General features: G+C 31.0%; 1 protein-coding gene and 1 long non-coding RNA gene across 4 annotated transcripts in view; one reads left to right on the top strand and one right to left on the bottom strand.

The window, feature by feature from the left end:
• Positions 1 to 13698, bottom strand: part of GABA-B-R1 (gamma-aminobutyric acid type B receptor subunit 1) — a 596854-nt gene that overhangs the window by 14101 nt on the left and 569055 nt on the right. For all 3 annotated transcript variants that reach the window (XM_076396068.1, XM_076396067.1, XM_076396066.1), the window contains exons 11-12: positions 11607 to 11856; positions 11156 to 11395 (exon numbers count right to left, since the gene is read on the bottom strand). In XM_076396068.1, coding sequence (XP_076252183.1) covers positions 11156 to 11395; positions 11607 to 11856 — 490 coding nt within the window. The remainder of the gene's footprint in view (positions 1 to 11155; positions 11396 to 11606; positions 11857 to 13698) is intronic.
• Positions 4659 to 13354, top strand: LOC143191204 (uncharacterized). Its single transcript, XR_013004438.1, has 3 exons — positions 4659 to 4862; positions 13057 to 13238; positions 13304 to 13354. It is a non-coding gene; the product is annotated as an uncharacterized LOC143191204 (long non-coding RNA).

Below are 13698 nucleotides of genomic sequence, written 5' to 3'. Positions count from 1 at the left end.
GGATTTTAAGAATTTATAGAGGTTATCCAAAATTTCGCTTTAAAATATGAAATAAAGCTACTAAATCACTGCAACCTAGAAACAATATAGTCATTCGGCAATATGTAGGAAATAAGACGATGGAAATGAACCAAACCACATGAATTTGTTTAGTGTATAAATGTTTAATCTTAACTTTAGCTGAGGTAGTTATTGTATTATTGATGTAAGAACAGCTATACAATAATAACAAATTAAGATTTTAACGAGCATATCTAATGTAACATGTAATGAATAAAATATTAGTTTAATATACTAAATATTTATTAAGAGCAAGTTATATAAAATCAATATGATATGATAATAGTGCTAAGCATTCTCTGACATAAAAGATATTAAATGTTACTAAATAACTCATCATAATGACAGTCTGATTTGATTGGCTGGTATGCAATAGCTTGAGAAATGTTAAAAATTTATATATCTAGAGTGAAATTTCTGAAAATTGAATATCATTTTCATTCTGTTCTGTGTAAATGGATTTTCTTATATTCATATTTTTAAGTGATAAATTAGTATTCATATTAATGGTTCACATATACCTGTTACAGGAGCTTTTAAACAAATTCCCAGAGCGAATATTTTTTATTAAATCACCAATTTAAATCTCCTGGAATTTCCCATCATAAAATCAAATATAAAACCATCAATTGCCGAGCATGTTTTTACCGAATATCATTCCAACGTAAAAAATGGACAGTTGTTTGCGTTATTCGCTAATTCCGGTTTGTCGATTGGGTCCAATTTAATGTAACGAATCCAAAAATGCAATCTGTTCCGTGAGAGAGAGAAAAATCGCCCTGTTAATTACAAAGCTGGCAACGACCAAAATTTAATTTTATGCCGTTTCATTTTACAACAATGTTGAGCGGCTGTATTCGATTGTTTGTCAGCGTTAAAGTAGCCACGACTAGGTACAAAACACCGATTGAATCGGATAGAAAAAAAATAAAGCCTATTAATACAGCGTCCTTTTGTTTGAATATAGCGAAATGAGTGAGGAAAATACCCAAGGGAATTTACAATGTGTGAAAAGCTACTTTTAATGCCATTATATCGATATATCGAAATAGAAGCATTTAAATACGGAGAACATTGAATCGTTGAATCGTTTGGAAAAAAGATAGCATTACTGAGAATTAAACCGATTTTAATGAATCCATGGAGATTGTGTACCTTGTTATCATCCATAAAATGTTTAACACCTGAATTCATATATTATTTTCGTAAGAATAGTTTTGTAGTCCTTCCAAAATAACAATAAACCCACGTCATAGCAACGCCAAATGTACTGCCTACTGCAGTTTGCAAATTCAATTTAAAATCCGTATTTTTCTTCAATAACTATAAAACCATCCTCCAACAAAATACTATAGTCTATTCAAAATAACAGTGAACAACGTCATCAAGATGTTTAGTGTATTGCCTATCGCAATTTGGCATTTCGTTCTAAGATCAGACAATTATTTTTTCATTTAATTCTAGCTAAACGCTATCTGATAAATTCGAACATGTAACCGAATCAGCCTACAAAAGTCCGGTTGCCAAACATTGTAAAATTGAAGAATTTTGTTATAATAGTTAAATATTATAAACAGGCAAACGTTGTTTTAGCACTTTGTTTGTTCTGTTATATTTCAAATCGCTGTTTATTATTACACTAGTTGAAAATGCCGGACCTATTAGATAGTCAGAGTCAGAAACAGATTGTTAGAGACGGAATCAGTTATTTTGAACAAGGACGGGATAATGGAGGCCTACTTTTGCCAGTAAAATGCATTAGAGAGATAAGAATACGGCTAAATACTAATTTGCTGTGACTTTTATTGAAAATGCATTTTTATCTTGTTTGAATATTAGTATGGGTACAGTTAGTAAAATATCTCAGAAAATTAAAAACAATATAATATTAGATTTACCGAAAAGAAATCTTCCTCATACGAAACTGGTAATGAATCAAGATCAAGATCATCTTGATGTTAGCCCCATCAAAGATCAAATATATGAAATGCATAAAAAGGGTGAGTAGTTTTTTCAATATAAACATAATTAATATAATTATTTCAGAAGAAACTGTTGGTCTGGAAAGTATCCATAGAAAATTTAGAGATATTCAGCTCTTTGAGGGATATTAAACTTCGTACACAGTTGGGTAATATAGGATTTAAATTGTGTAGTGATAATGCACGAAGTGGTCTAATGGAACATGGGCATTGCTTTTAAAAGAATATAATTTTTAAAAGCATATAATAAATAATAAAGAAGATTTATTATTTCTGTTTGCTTAATTAGATATGAAATAGATATTTTAGAAAAGGACGTTATGCCACTCATGGAAAGATTGTAATAAAAATAGTGTAAAAACAACAAAAGTTGATTGAACAAAGGTACACATTGGAATAACAATTGACTAAGTTGTAAGTTGTGTTAGTCATAACAATTAATAAAAATTCATTGCAGATACACTCTTCTTCATGCTAAAAAGTGAAATGTGTTTACTCTTGCCGCAGAGATTATATTTTCCGCTAAGTCTAGGAGTGACTTCAATGCAAAAATTACCCATAACATGTTTTTGCTGTGGTGCGAAAACCAGCTCTTAAAAAGGCTGCAATTAAGCAATTTCTTGCGATACTTAAATTAAGATTTGAAGAAACCATACTAGAGTGAGCTATTCCTACAAATTAATTGTTTAATTCCGTTTGATGTAATTTACTTTTTTTAAAATAGGCCTGGAAAAAGATACATAATAGGTTAGATAGTTGAACAATATGGTCAGAAAGTATTACGTTTTGTTTCTTATTACTGAATATTCAATCTAATCAAATTGACATGGAGTGCGTAAATATAATAAAACACAACCGTAACCAACAAACTATTATGACTGTATAATTAATTGTAGTTTAAATCCTTCGATAATATATGCATTAGACTATCAATGTAGATTAAAATGTTGTTATAAGTTAAAGACAAAATGCCAACATTTTTTTGTCGCTTTGCTTGTTTTGATAAGTTTCAAATCACTGTGTTGAGACGCGGGAGAGAAAACAAGGTTGTAAATGAAATACAATTTATTTTCTCTCTTCCTTGAGTAAATTTATACCCAAAGACGAGTTATTTAATTGGTAATAAAAATACATATATATACATTTAAAAGATATTAATTAATACGTCATGGGAAATGGATAATGATTCAAGTCGTGTGTACTTACTATTAACGAAAGGTGTTGATTGGCTAATGTAGACATGAATTCTATGGTTTCAATAATACTTCAATTACATATGATTGCAATGATTTCTTCAATTAATGCTCATTCAATTATTTTTTCTTCATTGAATTCAATAGTTTCTTCTTCAAACAATTTAATACTTTCTCTCCGCAATACTTTATTCTTCTCATTTTCAATAACACTCTCTTCCTCGGTGTTCATACAAATTACTGTCAGACTGTATTCTCGTTGTGGATACACAGTGTTTTATCGCTGAAGCTCCTCCCTCGGGTTCTTGGTGGTGGTGGACAAGGTTGGTAAAAGAAACCTTTTTCTGTACCCCGATTCGCTGAGAATATCTGGGTGGGAAACATTCTTCCAGCTAGGAACTTCTCACGCTGATAAAACATGTGCTTTTCGGACTCTTAAGGAATTTCCAAAAATTCCACAATTTCGGGTCTTCTTGATATTTATGGTTAGGCATCATAAAGAGTCCTCTACCAGGTCTAACCTCCGACACGTTTCGTCTAGCCTCGGTACTTAAACCCTCGTTATCGTAAGCACACGACAACGAGCCGATGGGAATCATCCTTGTTGAACACGTTTGGTCTGTTTACTTGGTATCTTTTTGCCTGTCTATATTTGCCAGACGTTCAATATATTACGAACTATAATATATTGTACAATATATTATTTTTTTATTAGGTCATAATTCTTTCCATGTCATATATATTAAAAACTTCAGTTAAAAGGTGTAATAAATTAAACCCTCTAACAGTAGAACCGAAAGAATTCTACAATTGGCGTAACTTACATTTTACAGGGCTATCCCAACCATTTATAATAAATTTGCGTCGCAACACGCTGCTTAACATTTGATATTTGATCGAAAGTACCTAAGGCAATAAATAATTATAGTCAGAAATAAATTGCCTCTCTAATCAGTTACTTCGAACAGTAGCGAGCTAATAAGGTTCCCTTTTCGGAGTAAAATGCGTTAAAAAGGTAAATATTGATAATATGAAATATTAAGTTGCCGCGGTTTTATTGGAAATATTTTTGGGAGTTTTGCAGTTGCAATGAATATTAGTATGAACACCTTGACTGACTTTGAAATCTTTCAAAAATTAAAGAACAATATAACGTTAAATTCACCAAAGAGAAACTGTCTATATACAAAACGGGCGACGAATCAAGCTCACCTTGATGTCAGTTCTATTTGGAATTAAATATATGAAATGTGTAAAAGCAGGTTTGATTTGTTTATATTTTCTCGATATCTTTTTTTTTAATACAGACAAAGACATATATTATTCAAGGAAATCATAAATCGTTCCCAATTTGTTTTCAGCGATTCCATCTGGGAATTTTTAAAATTTTAGGTTATTTATTTCTATAGTTTAAAGTCTCCTTTCCAGATGACATAGCAAATGCATTAGGGATATGCAGTGATTAAATCAGAAGATATAGAAAAAACCAGCAGAATTTTGAACGAATAATTTACGCAGGTAGTAACAAAGGAAAGTAAGGAGATATATACTCGTACCAAAATGACTTGACGGGAAAACTTGAACTAGAAACACAGCAACTAATGAAACAAGAACTAAAACTAAAAAGGTAAATATATTCTTAAATAAAAGTAAAATATACTTCTTGGATACAAAATTGTTAATAAGGTAGATTAGGCCTTTAGAAGAGATCACCATATAAAAAAGCGCGCCTAGAACTCTACTTCCGAACTTAAAACCTACAAACTATTGGGGCTGTATAATTACTATAATGTTAAGGTACATTATATTTGATAACAATATTTTTGTTTCATTATTTTATTTATGTTAGATAATATATAATATTTAAATTTGCGGTAACATTGGGACGTTGGGACGCCATAAATTTGATAACGTGAATCTACTATAATTTTGGAAGGATTATTGATAATTTAATATATTTTAATGGCAATGTTAATATATTTAGAATAAATTTTGGTATAATTTATTTACTAATTACAGAGGATCCCTGGATTTATAATTGTATTCTAAGATAAAATGGACCATTTAATATAAAAAGGCTCTATTGCAGCTTAAAAAAGTATTTGATGTATTTGGGTACCAAATACTATTTTAAGCCTATGGCAAAGGAAGATGCACTATTTTAAGCCTATGGCAAAGGAAGATGCTTCCAATAAATTAAGTTTAATTTATCTTATGTAGTCAATCTGAATAAGCGTCATTTATGAAACTTTCCTTAATGTGAAGAAATTAAAATATAATTTATATCATGAGGATAGGATTTAATAGACCAAGGCTAAGGTCTAATGAGACAAGTTGTCAACGAATGAAATAAAAGTTATATAAGAGACAAATTAAAAGTGTATAAAGGTGCAGAATAGCATTGGTAAGTTAAAACTAACCAAAAGTATCAATGAAACGCGCTGTAGATTGTAAAACTAGTTGTGAGAATTTTAAGAAGAAATATACCATTTAAGACAAAACGCAGAAATGAAAGTACAAACCAAGGTACATTTGACCATTGCTATTGAGAAATAAGCATAAATAAGTGATGTTGCAACATGGCAATCCTTCATCGCATGTTGAAAATAAAATCTCTAAAGGCCTTTATTAAATGAATCGTCCGATGGCTGTATATTTCAAGTGAAATTACATTTATGTTATGTTATATCCTAGCAGCATCTCATCATATGAAGATAAAAAATGTTGAGTGCTCCTTCTTATTCCATCGCATTCTTCCGGTGCGATAACCGAACATTGTCAGAAGAAGGTTAGGAAAAAAGATACGTTTACAATAAAATAATAAATTATTTGTAACAATAGATATTAAAAAATTACCGTACTAATTTTTGGGTTTAGTAACACTATTAGGCAAGTGCATGCAAGTGCATTGAACTGAAAGTTAAAAATATAACTTTCAAAAAATATTTTAAACATATAGGTATTTGTTATTCTCAAGAATAGGCAATTTTAGGCAATTCTTATATTTATTTTATAGTAGTAGATACTCAAAATAATTTTTGAACAAATCTCTTTTAAGTATAATGTAACACACATTTTTATATAACAGCGGGAAGTAATTTCAATTTTGTTAATAGATAGAGAGCTGTAACATATATTTCTAGTAATAATCATTTAATGAAGTCATGTTATAGTAGACTTCAGATGTCTATAGAATATTCTAGTTATAAAGGTTATTCATTTACTTGGTTAAAATTTATTGCACTTAGAAATAAGGGTCAGAAGAATTTTTCATCGTATTTTGCTTTATTTATTAAAAAAAGTCTAATAATAACATTTTAAAGACTGGTGCAAAAGTAACAGTGCGATCGGAACAAAAGGTCAGTACAGTAGAAAATGAATGCAAAATGTCATAAAATGTTAAGCGTCGAAAACTCAACATCTGGACCACAAATAAGGATGCGGCGTAGGATAATTTGAAACATAAAAATAACAGTATGATTTCAAGAATATATAAAAAAATATATAGAGAAGAACACAGATAAAATGGAAATATCGATATCAGCGGTATCACATATTGCAATTTTGAATATAGAGAACACAACTAGAACCCAGAACGAACAGGCACTCTACAGTGCGTGGATGAAATAAAAGTCGGGGCGGGATAGTTGAAATTGCATTAGCCAATATGCAAAAACAAATAAATGTCCTCCAGCTACAACTAAATAAACCAAGGTCTGAGGGCAAGGACAAAACAACGATAAACCACCAAGCTAACAAAAGCAGTCCAATTGTTACCTACGAAACAGATGAAGAAGAATTGCAACAGAAAAGCAAATAATTCTCCAGGATTTTCACCACAGCAAATAAAAATAAAACAAAATAATGAACAAATTAAAGAAATTAGAATGTCCAGACCACCCCCAATTATCGTAAGTAATGTTGACTTGCTAATGTTGACTTTGACTTGCTATACGAAAGACTGAGGTCCAACTATATAGTATTCAAAGCAATTTTACTAAACAATGGACAAATAAAACTGAACGCCGAGTGTCTTACAACATTCACAAAAATAATAGATTGTTTAGAGTTGCTGAAACTGCAATGGCACTCTTATGACGACAAACAAACCAGAGACATCAAAGTTATGACAAGAGGGCTTCCATCAACAGCTAAAAGTGAAAAAATTATCGCAGAACAAAACCAAAATGGGCTTATATGCTTAAATACGACAAATATTTAAAAAAAAAGAAACGACCAAAAATAACAAAGGCGAAATTTTGGTCCAAAAGAAGCCATTACCTCTTTTATGTTAGCTTTTGAACATAATATGGACACAAAAAACATTTTTGATATTAAAAGAAATTTAGGGGTCGAAATAAAAATCGGACTTAATACTGCAATGCAGAAGATGCCAATTGCATGGACACACACAGAAATTCTGCAGAAGAAAACTTAGATGTGTAAAATGTTCAGGTAAACATATCACCACAGAGTGTAGAAAACCCAAAGAAGCTAAACCGAAATGTGAAAACTGCAATGGATCGCATCCGTCAAGGTATAAAGGATGTGTTGTTGATAAAACACTACAAGAGAGGAGAAATAAAGTAGCTCAAGTTAAACCTCAAGAAACAATGAGTTAAAAGAAACAAACGAAAAAATATAACACCGTTAATGGTGAAATGACTTATGCCCAAAGTATCAGTCAAAATAACCAAAGAGACACAAAGGAAGATGGAGCAACCACCAACGAATTGCTACATAAACTAATAGGAAAGCTGGACAAACAAGAAAAAATGATCTAATATTTTTCCGAAAGGATTGAAAAACTAGAAATGAAGAAATTAGACCTGTGGCCCCAAAAATCCGAAATGGCAAATAAAGATATCCGAATAGCAATTTGGAATGCTAATGGAATCCAGCAACATCACGCTACCCTACAAGTAATCCTAGATATGCAAAAAATAGATATTTGCCTAATATCAGATATACATTTAATAAAAGAATTCTTTATAAAATTTAGAGGATATATGTTTTATCAGACTATACATACAGCTAACATCGCAAGAGGAGGTGTAATAATAATAAAAAAGAACATTTCTCACCATCAACAACCCGGGCTCAGTACAGCAGAAAATCAGGTAACAGCAGTAACTATTAAATCAAGCAGATTTGAGGTTACAATAGCCGCAATTTATTGTCCCCCAAGATACAATCAAAAAAGGAAAATAATTTGAATGTCCTAAGCAACCTGGGAGAAATTGTATAATTGTACGTGATTTCAATGCAAAAAATACAAGATGGGGATCCAAAATGACAACAACTAAAGTCAATGAACTGCATAAAGCAGCTGCTGAACTAAGATGTAGTTACATGACAACTGGAAAAACAACTTATTGGACGATTGATCAAGAGAAAACCCCGGACTTGTTAGATTTCTTCATAGTAAGAAACCTAACATCTAACGGTATAAAAATCGAAGAAAATTATGAGATAAGTTCAGATCATACGCCAGTGATTCTGACGTTGAGCGAAAATATAATAAGAAAAGAAAGAAACCCAACGTTAACAAACAAGAGAACAGACTGAGAAGGATTTGCTGAAGAATTGAACAAACGAATTCAACTAAATATACCCCTCAAGACAACTGAACAATTAAATTTTGAAGCAGAAAAATTCGTAGTAGATATTCAACAAGCTGCTTGGAATAATACTCCAGAAATTAAGAGTACAACTAAAGGAATTAATTATACAAAAGGAGTGAAGGAAATGGTAGCTGAAAAACGTAAATTACGAAAACAAATGGCAACAAAACAGAACTCCTGAAAATAAAAATAGTCTCAACAATATAACCCAAAGACTGAAAAGAGAAATACTGGAAATTAAAAACAAAACCATAAATGACTATCTGAGAAATTTAACAGATGATAAAGAAACTGATTACTCACTCTGGAAAGCCACAAAATATCTAAAGCGCTCATGTCTACACAGTCCACCTATAAGAGACCTATGTGGGAATTGGGCACGTGACAATCACCAAAAAACAGAAGCATTTGCTAAATATCTAGAAAAAACTATCAAACCAAACGAAACTAATATTGAACGTAATTTGCCGGACATAGAAGCTGAAAATAGGATAATTGAATTAGTCACGCCGAAAGAGTTAACCAAAGTTATTAAAACTGATATTAACACCAGGAACTCACCAGGCTACGATATAATATCAGGAAAAGTACTGCAAAAACCGCCAAGAAAGGGAATTATAAAACTCACCAACTTGATCAATACAGCATTTAGATTAAAACATGTCCCAGACATTTAGAAAATGGCGGAAATTATAATGATCCCAAAACCTGAGAAGTCAGAAAACGAAATAAAAGCCTATATCAGTGCTACCAGTAATATCTAAGGTTTTTGAAAAACTTCTGTTGAAAAGAATAAAACCGATCATAGAGAGAAAAAACCTAATACCAACACACCAGTTTGGGTTTATTAACAAGCACTCAACAATTGACCAAGTTCACAGGATAACAGATGTTATTGAAAAAACCTACGAAAATAAAAAAGTATGCTCAGCTATATTTTTAGATGTAGCACAAGCTTTCGATAAGGTTTGGTATGAAGGCCTTATTCAGAAACTACAGAAAATGCTACCAAAACAACACACCGAACTATTAAGATCATACATTACAACCAGAATGTTTAGAGTCAAACAAAAAGAAGCTTACTCTACAATAAAAGAATCTAAAGCAGGTATACTACAAGGAAATGTACTGGGACCAATGCTTTATCTACTCTGCACTTGTGATATACCACAAACGGAAAATATTGCGATGGCTACGTTTGCTGATGATACTGCGATTATAGGTGTCGGAGACAATAGTGTAGAAGCCTCGCGAAAATTACAACAGGCAAATGACAATATAAATAATTGGACACAAGCTTGGAAAATAAGAATTAATGAAAGTAAATCTGTACATGTGCAGTTCACCTATAAACAGACCGTACAAGCACCCATAACATTAAATAATACTATCATTCGGAATATATATATATCTCTATATATATCTCGGGATGAATCTCGATGTAAAACTTCGCTGGAAGGAACATATAAAGAAGAAAAGGAAATAACTGGAATTAAAATATAGAAAAATGTACTGGCTAATTGGAAGAAAATTACAATTATCAGTACATAATAAATTGCTATTATATAAGTAAATATTGAAACCTATATGGACATACGGAGTTCAATTATGGGGATGCTCTGCAAAGAGTAATATAAATAAAATACAAATTTTTCAGAACAAAGTCCTGAGGGGTATTGTGGGTACACCCAAATACTATAGGAGTGATTATCTACATTGAGACCTTCAGATAGCAACAGTCAGTCAAGAAATCAAGAGAACTGCAAGGGGGCATGAGGAAAAATTCCATTCTTACAAGAACATTGAAATATTACAACTATTAGATACCACCAGAACAGGACACAGACTCAAAAGAATCAAACCATCTGATCTTGTGTAGTGTTGTGTAGCGAGGTGCATATATTAGAAAATTCAGTGACATGTATAAATATTATTTCACCAGAGACTGAGATATGGCCGATGGGTTCTCCTAGTTATATATCTAGATTTAAGTTATCATAAAGACAAATTGTAGGTTAGACGGAAACGACTAGTAACAATATATAAATTAAATAATTAAAATTAATTGTTTCGGTCTCTGCAATACTCTTTTAACGATACAAAATTGCCTTCAAGGGAACATCATTTTACAGTGAAGTATCGCTTCATCTATTACAGTACTTCATCTGCCAGAAAAGTGTAATGTTTGAAATTTATATGAATAAATTTATTTTAAAAACATGAATAAAATTTTCCTTAATCCATTATATTACTCAACTATTAAATAGAGCTCAATAAAATATGATATTTTACTCACCAAAACTAATCCTTTATACGCAAAAATAATCGAATACCACACGCTGATATTCGCGGTACCACAGTGCTCTAATTCGGGTCGAATTTTGGAATCGTCTGATTCTTCAGCCGGATCTTCCAGAGGGAACATTTCTATTTTTCTGTAGAGAGGATCTATTATCTGCCAGGCCATCATTATGATAATATCGATGACTAGTAGTCCTGATACCATAGAATAGAGTTTCCAAGGCTGAACTTTCTTCTAAACAATTAAAGGGAAATATTTTTGTTTAAGATGAATACATGAATATAGAAAATAAACGGATTAACAGTTGACTTTTTACATATTAATTACAATATATAATGATATATTATACACATATAAGAGCAGTTACACTTTGATAAAAATAAGCGATAAAGTAAAAAATATAAACAACAATGGACTAACAATATATAGATAATACAGCACTTACCATTCTTACTTTTGGATCTGTCTTGGCTTTCGTACTAAGTCTATGGACTCTCCATACTTTACTGAACATTGCCCCGAATGACAAGGTAAATCCTATGGCCATCAGCCAAGCTCGCGCTTGACACATAGCAGGAAATGACTCAGGAGCAATGAAATGGCCATCCAGTCCCAAGAAAAATACTGATATGAAGCAAACTATGATGCCGAAGAGCATGATTGTATTACATACAGGGTGTGAAGATTGTATTACTCTAAAAAATAAGAATAACATATTTTAAAATCTCCCAATATACATAAGGATTTGTAATTTCATAATTGTTTGACCTGCAATTGTACATTCAAATCCTTTAATCATGTTATTTAATTTAATTACTGAAACCTTTATTTTAATTCATCACGTTAATAATATTGTTAGAATAAAATATTCCCACATATAGATTAGAGGCCTTTATGTTGTATAACACTTATAGTTGAGCAAAATTATAAATCATTTCCAGAGACCATTTTGTATTAATACAAATTTTTTAAAATCCCTTGATAGATTTGTAATTTGAGATTGATGAAAGTTGATAAATAACGGCAATATTGTGAGTAGTCAAAATTATTCATGTGTACAAGATGATCGGGGTCTACGGTATTATCAAAGTTTTTAGCGTCTTTAATAAAGGTTCATTCGAACTTCAAAAAATTGATTTAATTGGTCTGTGGAGTGTTATTTTGTTCATACCACATGTCTTTGAGGCTAATTCTTATATATTAGTTTCCTATTAGTAACTTCTTATTAGTTACTTTCTATTATATTAGTTTAAGGCACGCAAAATTAATTATTATAGACTTGCGCATCTCCTCGATGACAGCGATGATGTAACAGATTTGTTTTGTAAGAGGTACTGACCAATAACCCTGCTGTACAAAAATCTGTACTAAACAGTGAATTTTTCATTCGCAAACTGAAGTATTTTCACAAATATATCTTATTAATTATTATAAATCTATATTCAAAATTGGAGCTCAGTGAATGATTGAACTTGCCAATGGTCGTTTGCATCTGGCTGGTTGGTTTATTGAAGTTTGTGCAGGTTCAGACCTAAGTTTTGACGCAGACAATTGTGGACTGCGAAAAGCCAGGATACATTGCTCCACAATTATCTCCTGATCTGGTGCATACGCACTCTCCTGCATAGAATAAACCACAGAACAGAATAAACTATATTGTGTTCCTTTTCTAATGGCTGTACATTCTTTTCGAGTTGATCGGTACAGTCGATCAATTTAAAACAACAAAACAAATCTAGAATATTTAGATTTTGTGTTAAATTAATAATTTTATAGTAGTAATAATTAAATTGTTGTGTTATTCTTGCTGGGTTAATATACATTCGTTTTAAATATGGAAGAACAAGGTTAAATTTTTAAAAGTTATAAAATCCCAACATCAATTTTATTTATAGTGGGAATGTTAGCAGCCAATTTTATAACACATTATTTTCAACGACTTCGAATAGGTATAAATATATGCCAAAATTTAATGATAACAAGAACAGAGAAGAAAATGATAATTGTTGTGTTGGAAGTAATCAAATCATTAATGAGGTTTGTTCATCAAGAATAGTAGCAAAAATTGTAATAACTGGTAATAATAAGACATATATTTTAAACATAACATATTTTAGTAATAATTTAAATTTTATTTTATAGGTAAGATGTAGCTAGAATTTGTTGAAAGTTAAAGTCGAAGAAGAAGAAATTAGAGAGCATTTTGCTGAGATGTAAGAGTGTAGAGTACATACTATAAAATAATTAAATTAGCTAATTAAAGTAGACCTGGATCAAATAAACAAAATATAAAACCGCACCCTAATGATTTAATGGTAATGTATACAATGTACTATTATATAAGAGTAGGTAAATATATTATTGTTTTGTAAATATGTTCGATAATCCATTCATTTTAGGCTTGTAAATGTACAATATATATAAATCGAAAGCTCAAGGTAGTCAATTCATTAATGGGGTTTGTAGATCAAGAATATTATCGATCATAGTTGATCATATTTGGAGGTTTTTAGGAGATTTTCACTGCTTTCATATAT

The sequence above is a fragment of the Rhynchophorus ferrugineus genome, unplaced genomic scaffold (genome assembly GCF_030347505.1).
Source record: "Rhynchophorus ferrugineus isolate W39M unplaced genomic scaffold, kcgeb_rfMv2 rfM2, whole genome shotgun sequence".
Lineage (NCBI taxonomy): Eukaryota > Metazoa > Arthropoda > Insecta > Coleoptera > Curculionidae > Rhynchophorus > Rhynchophorus ferrugineus.
This window is presented reverse-complemented; position numbering and strand designations above follow the sequence as displayed.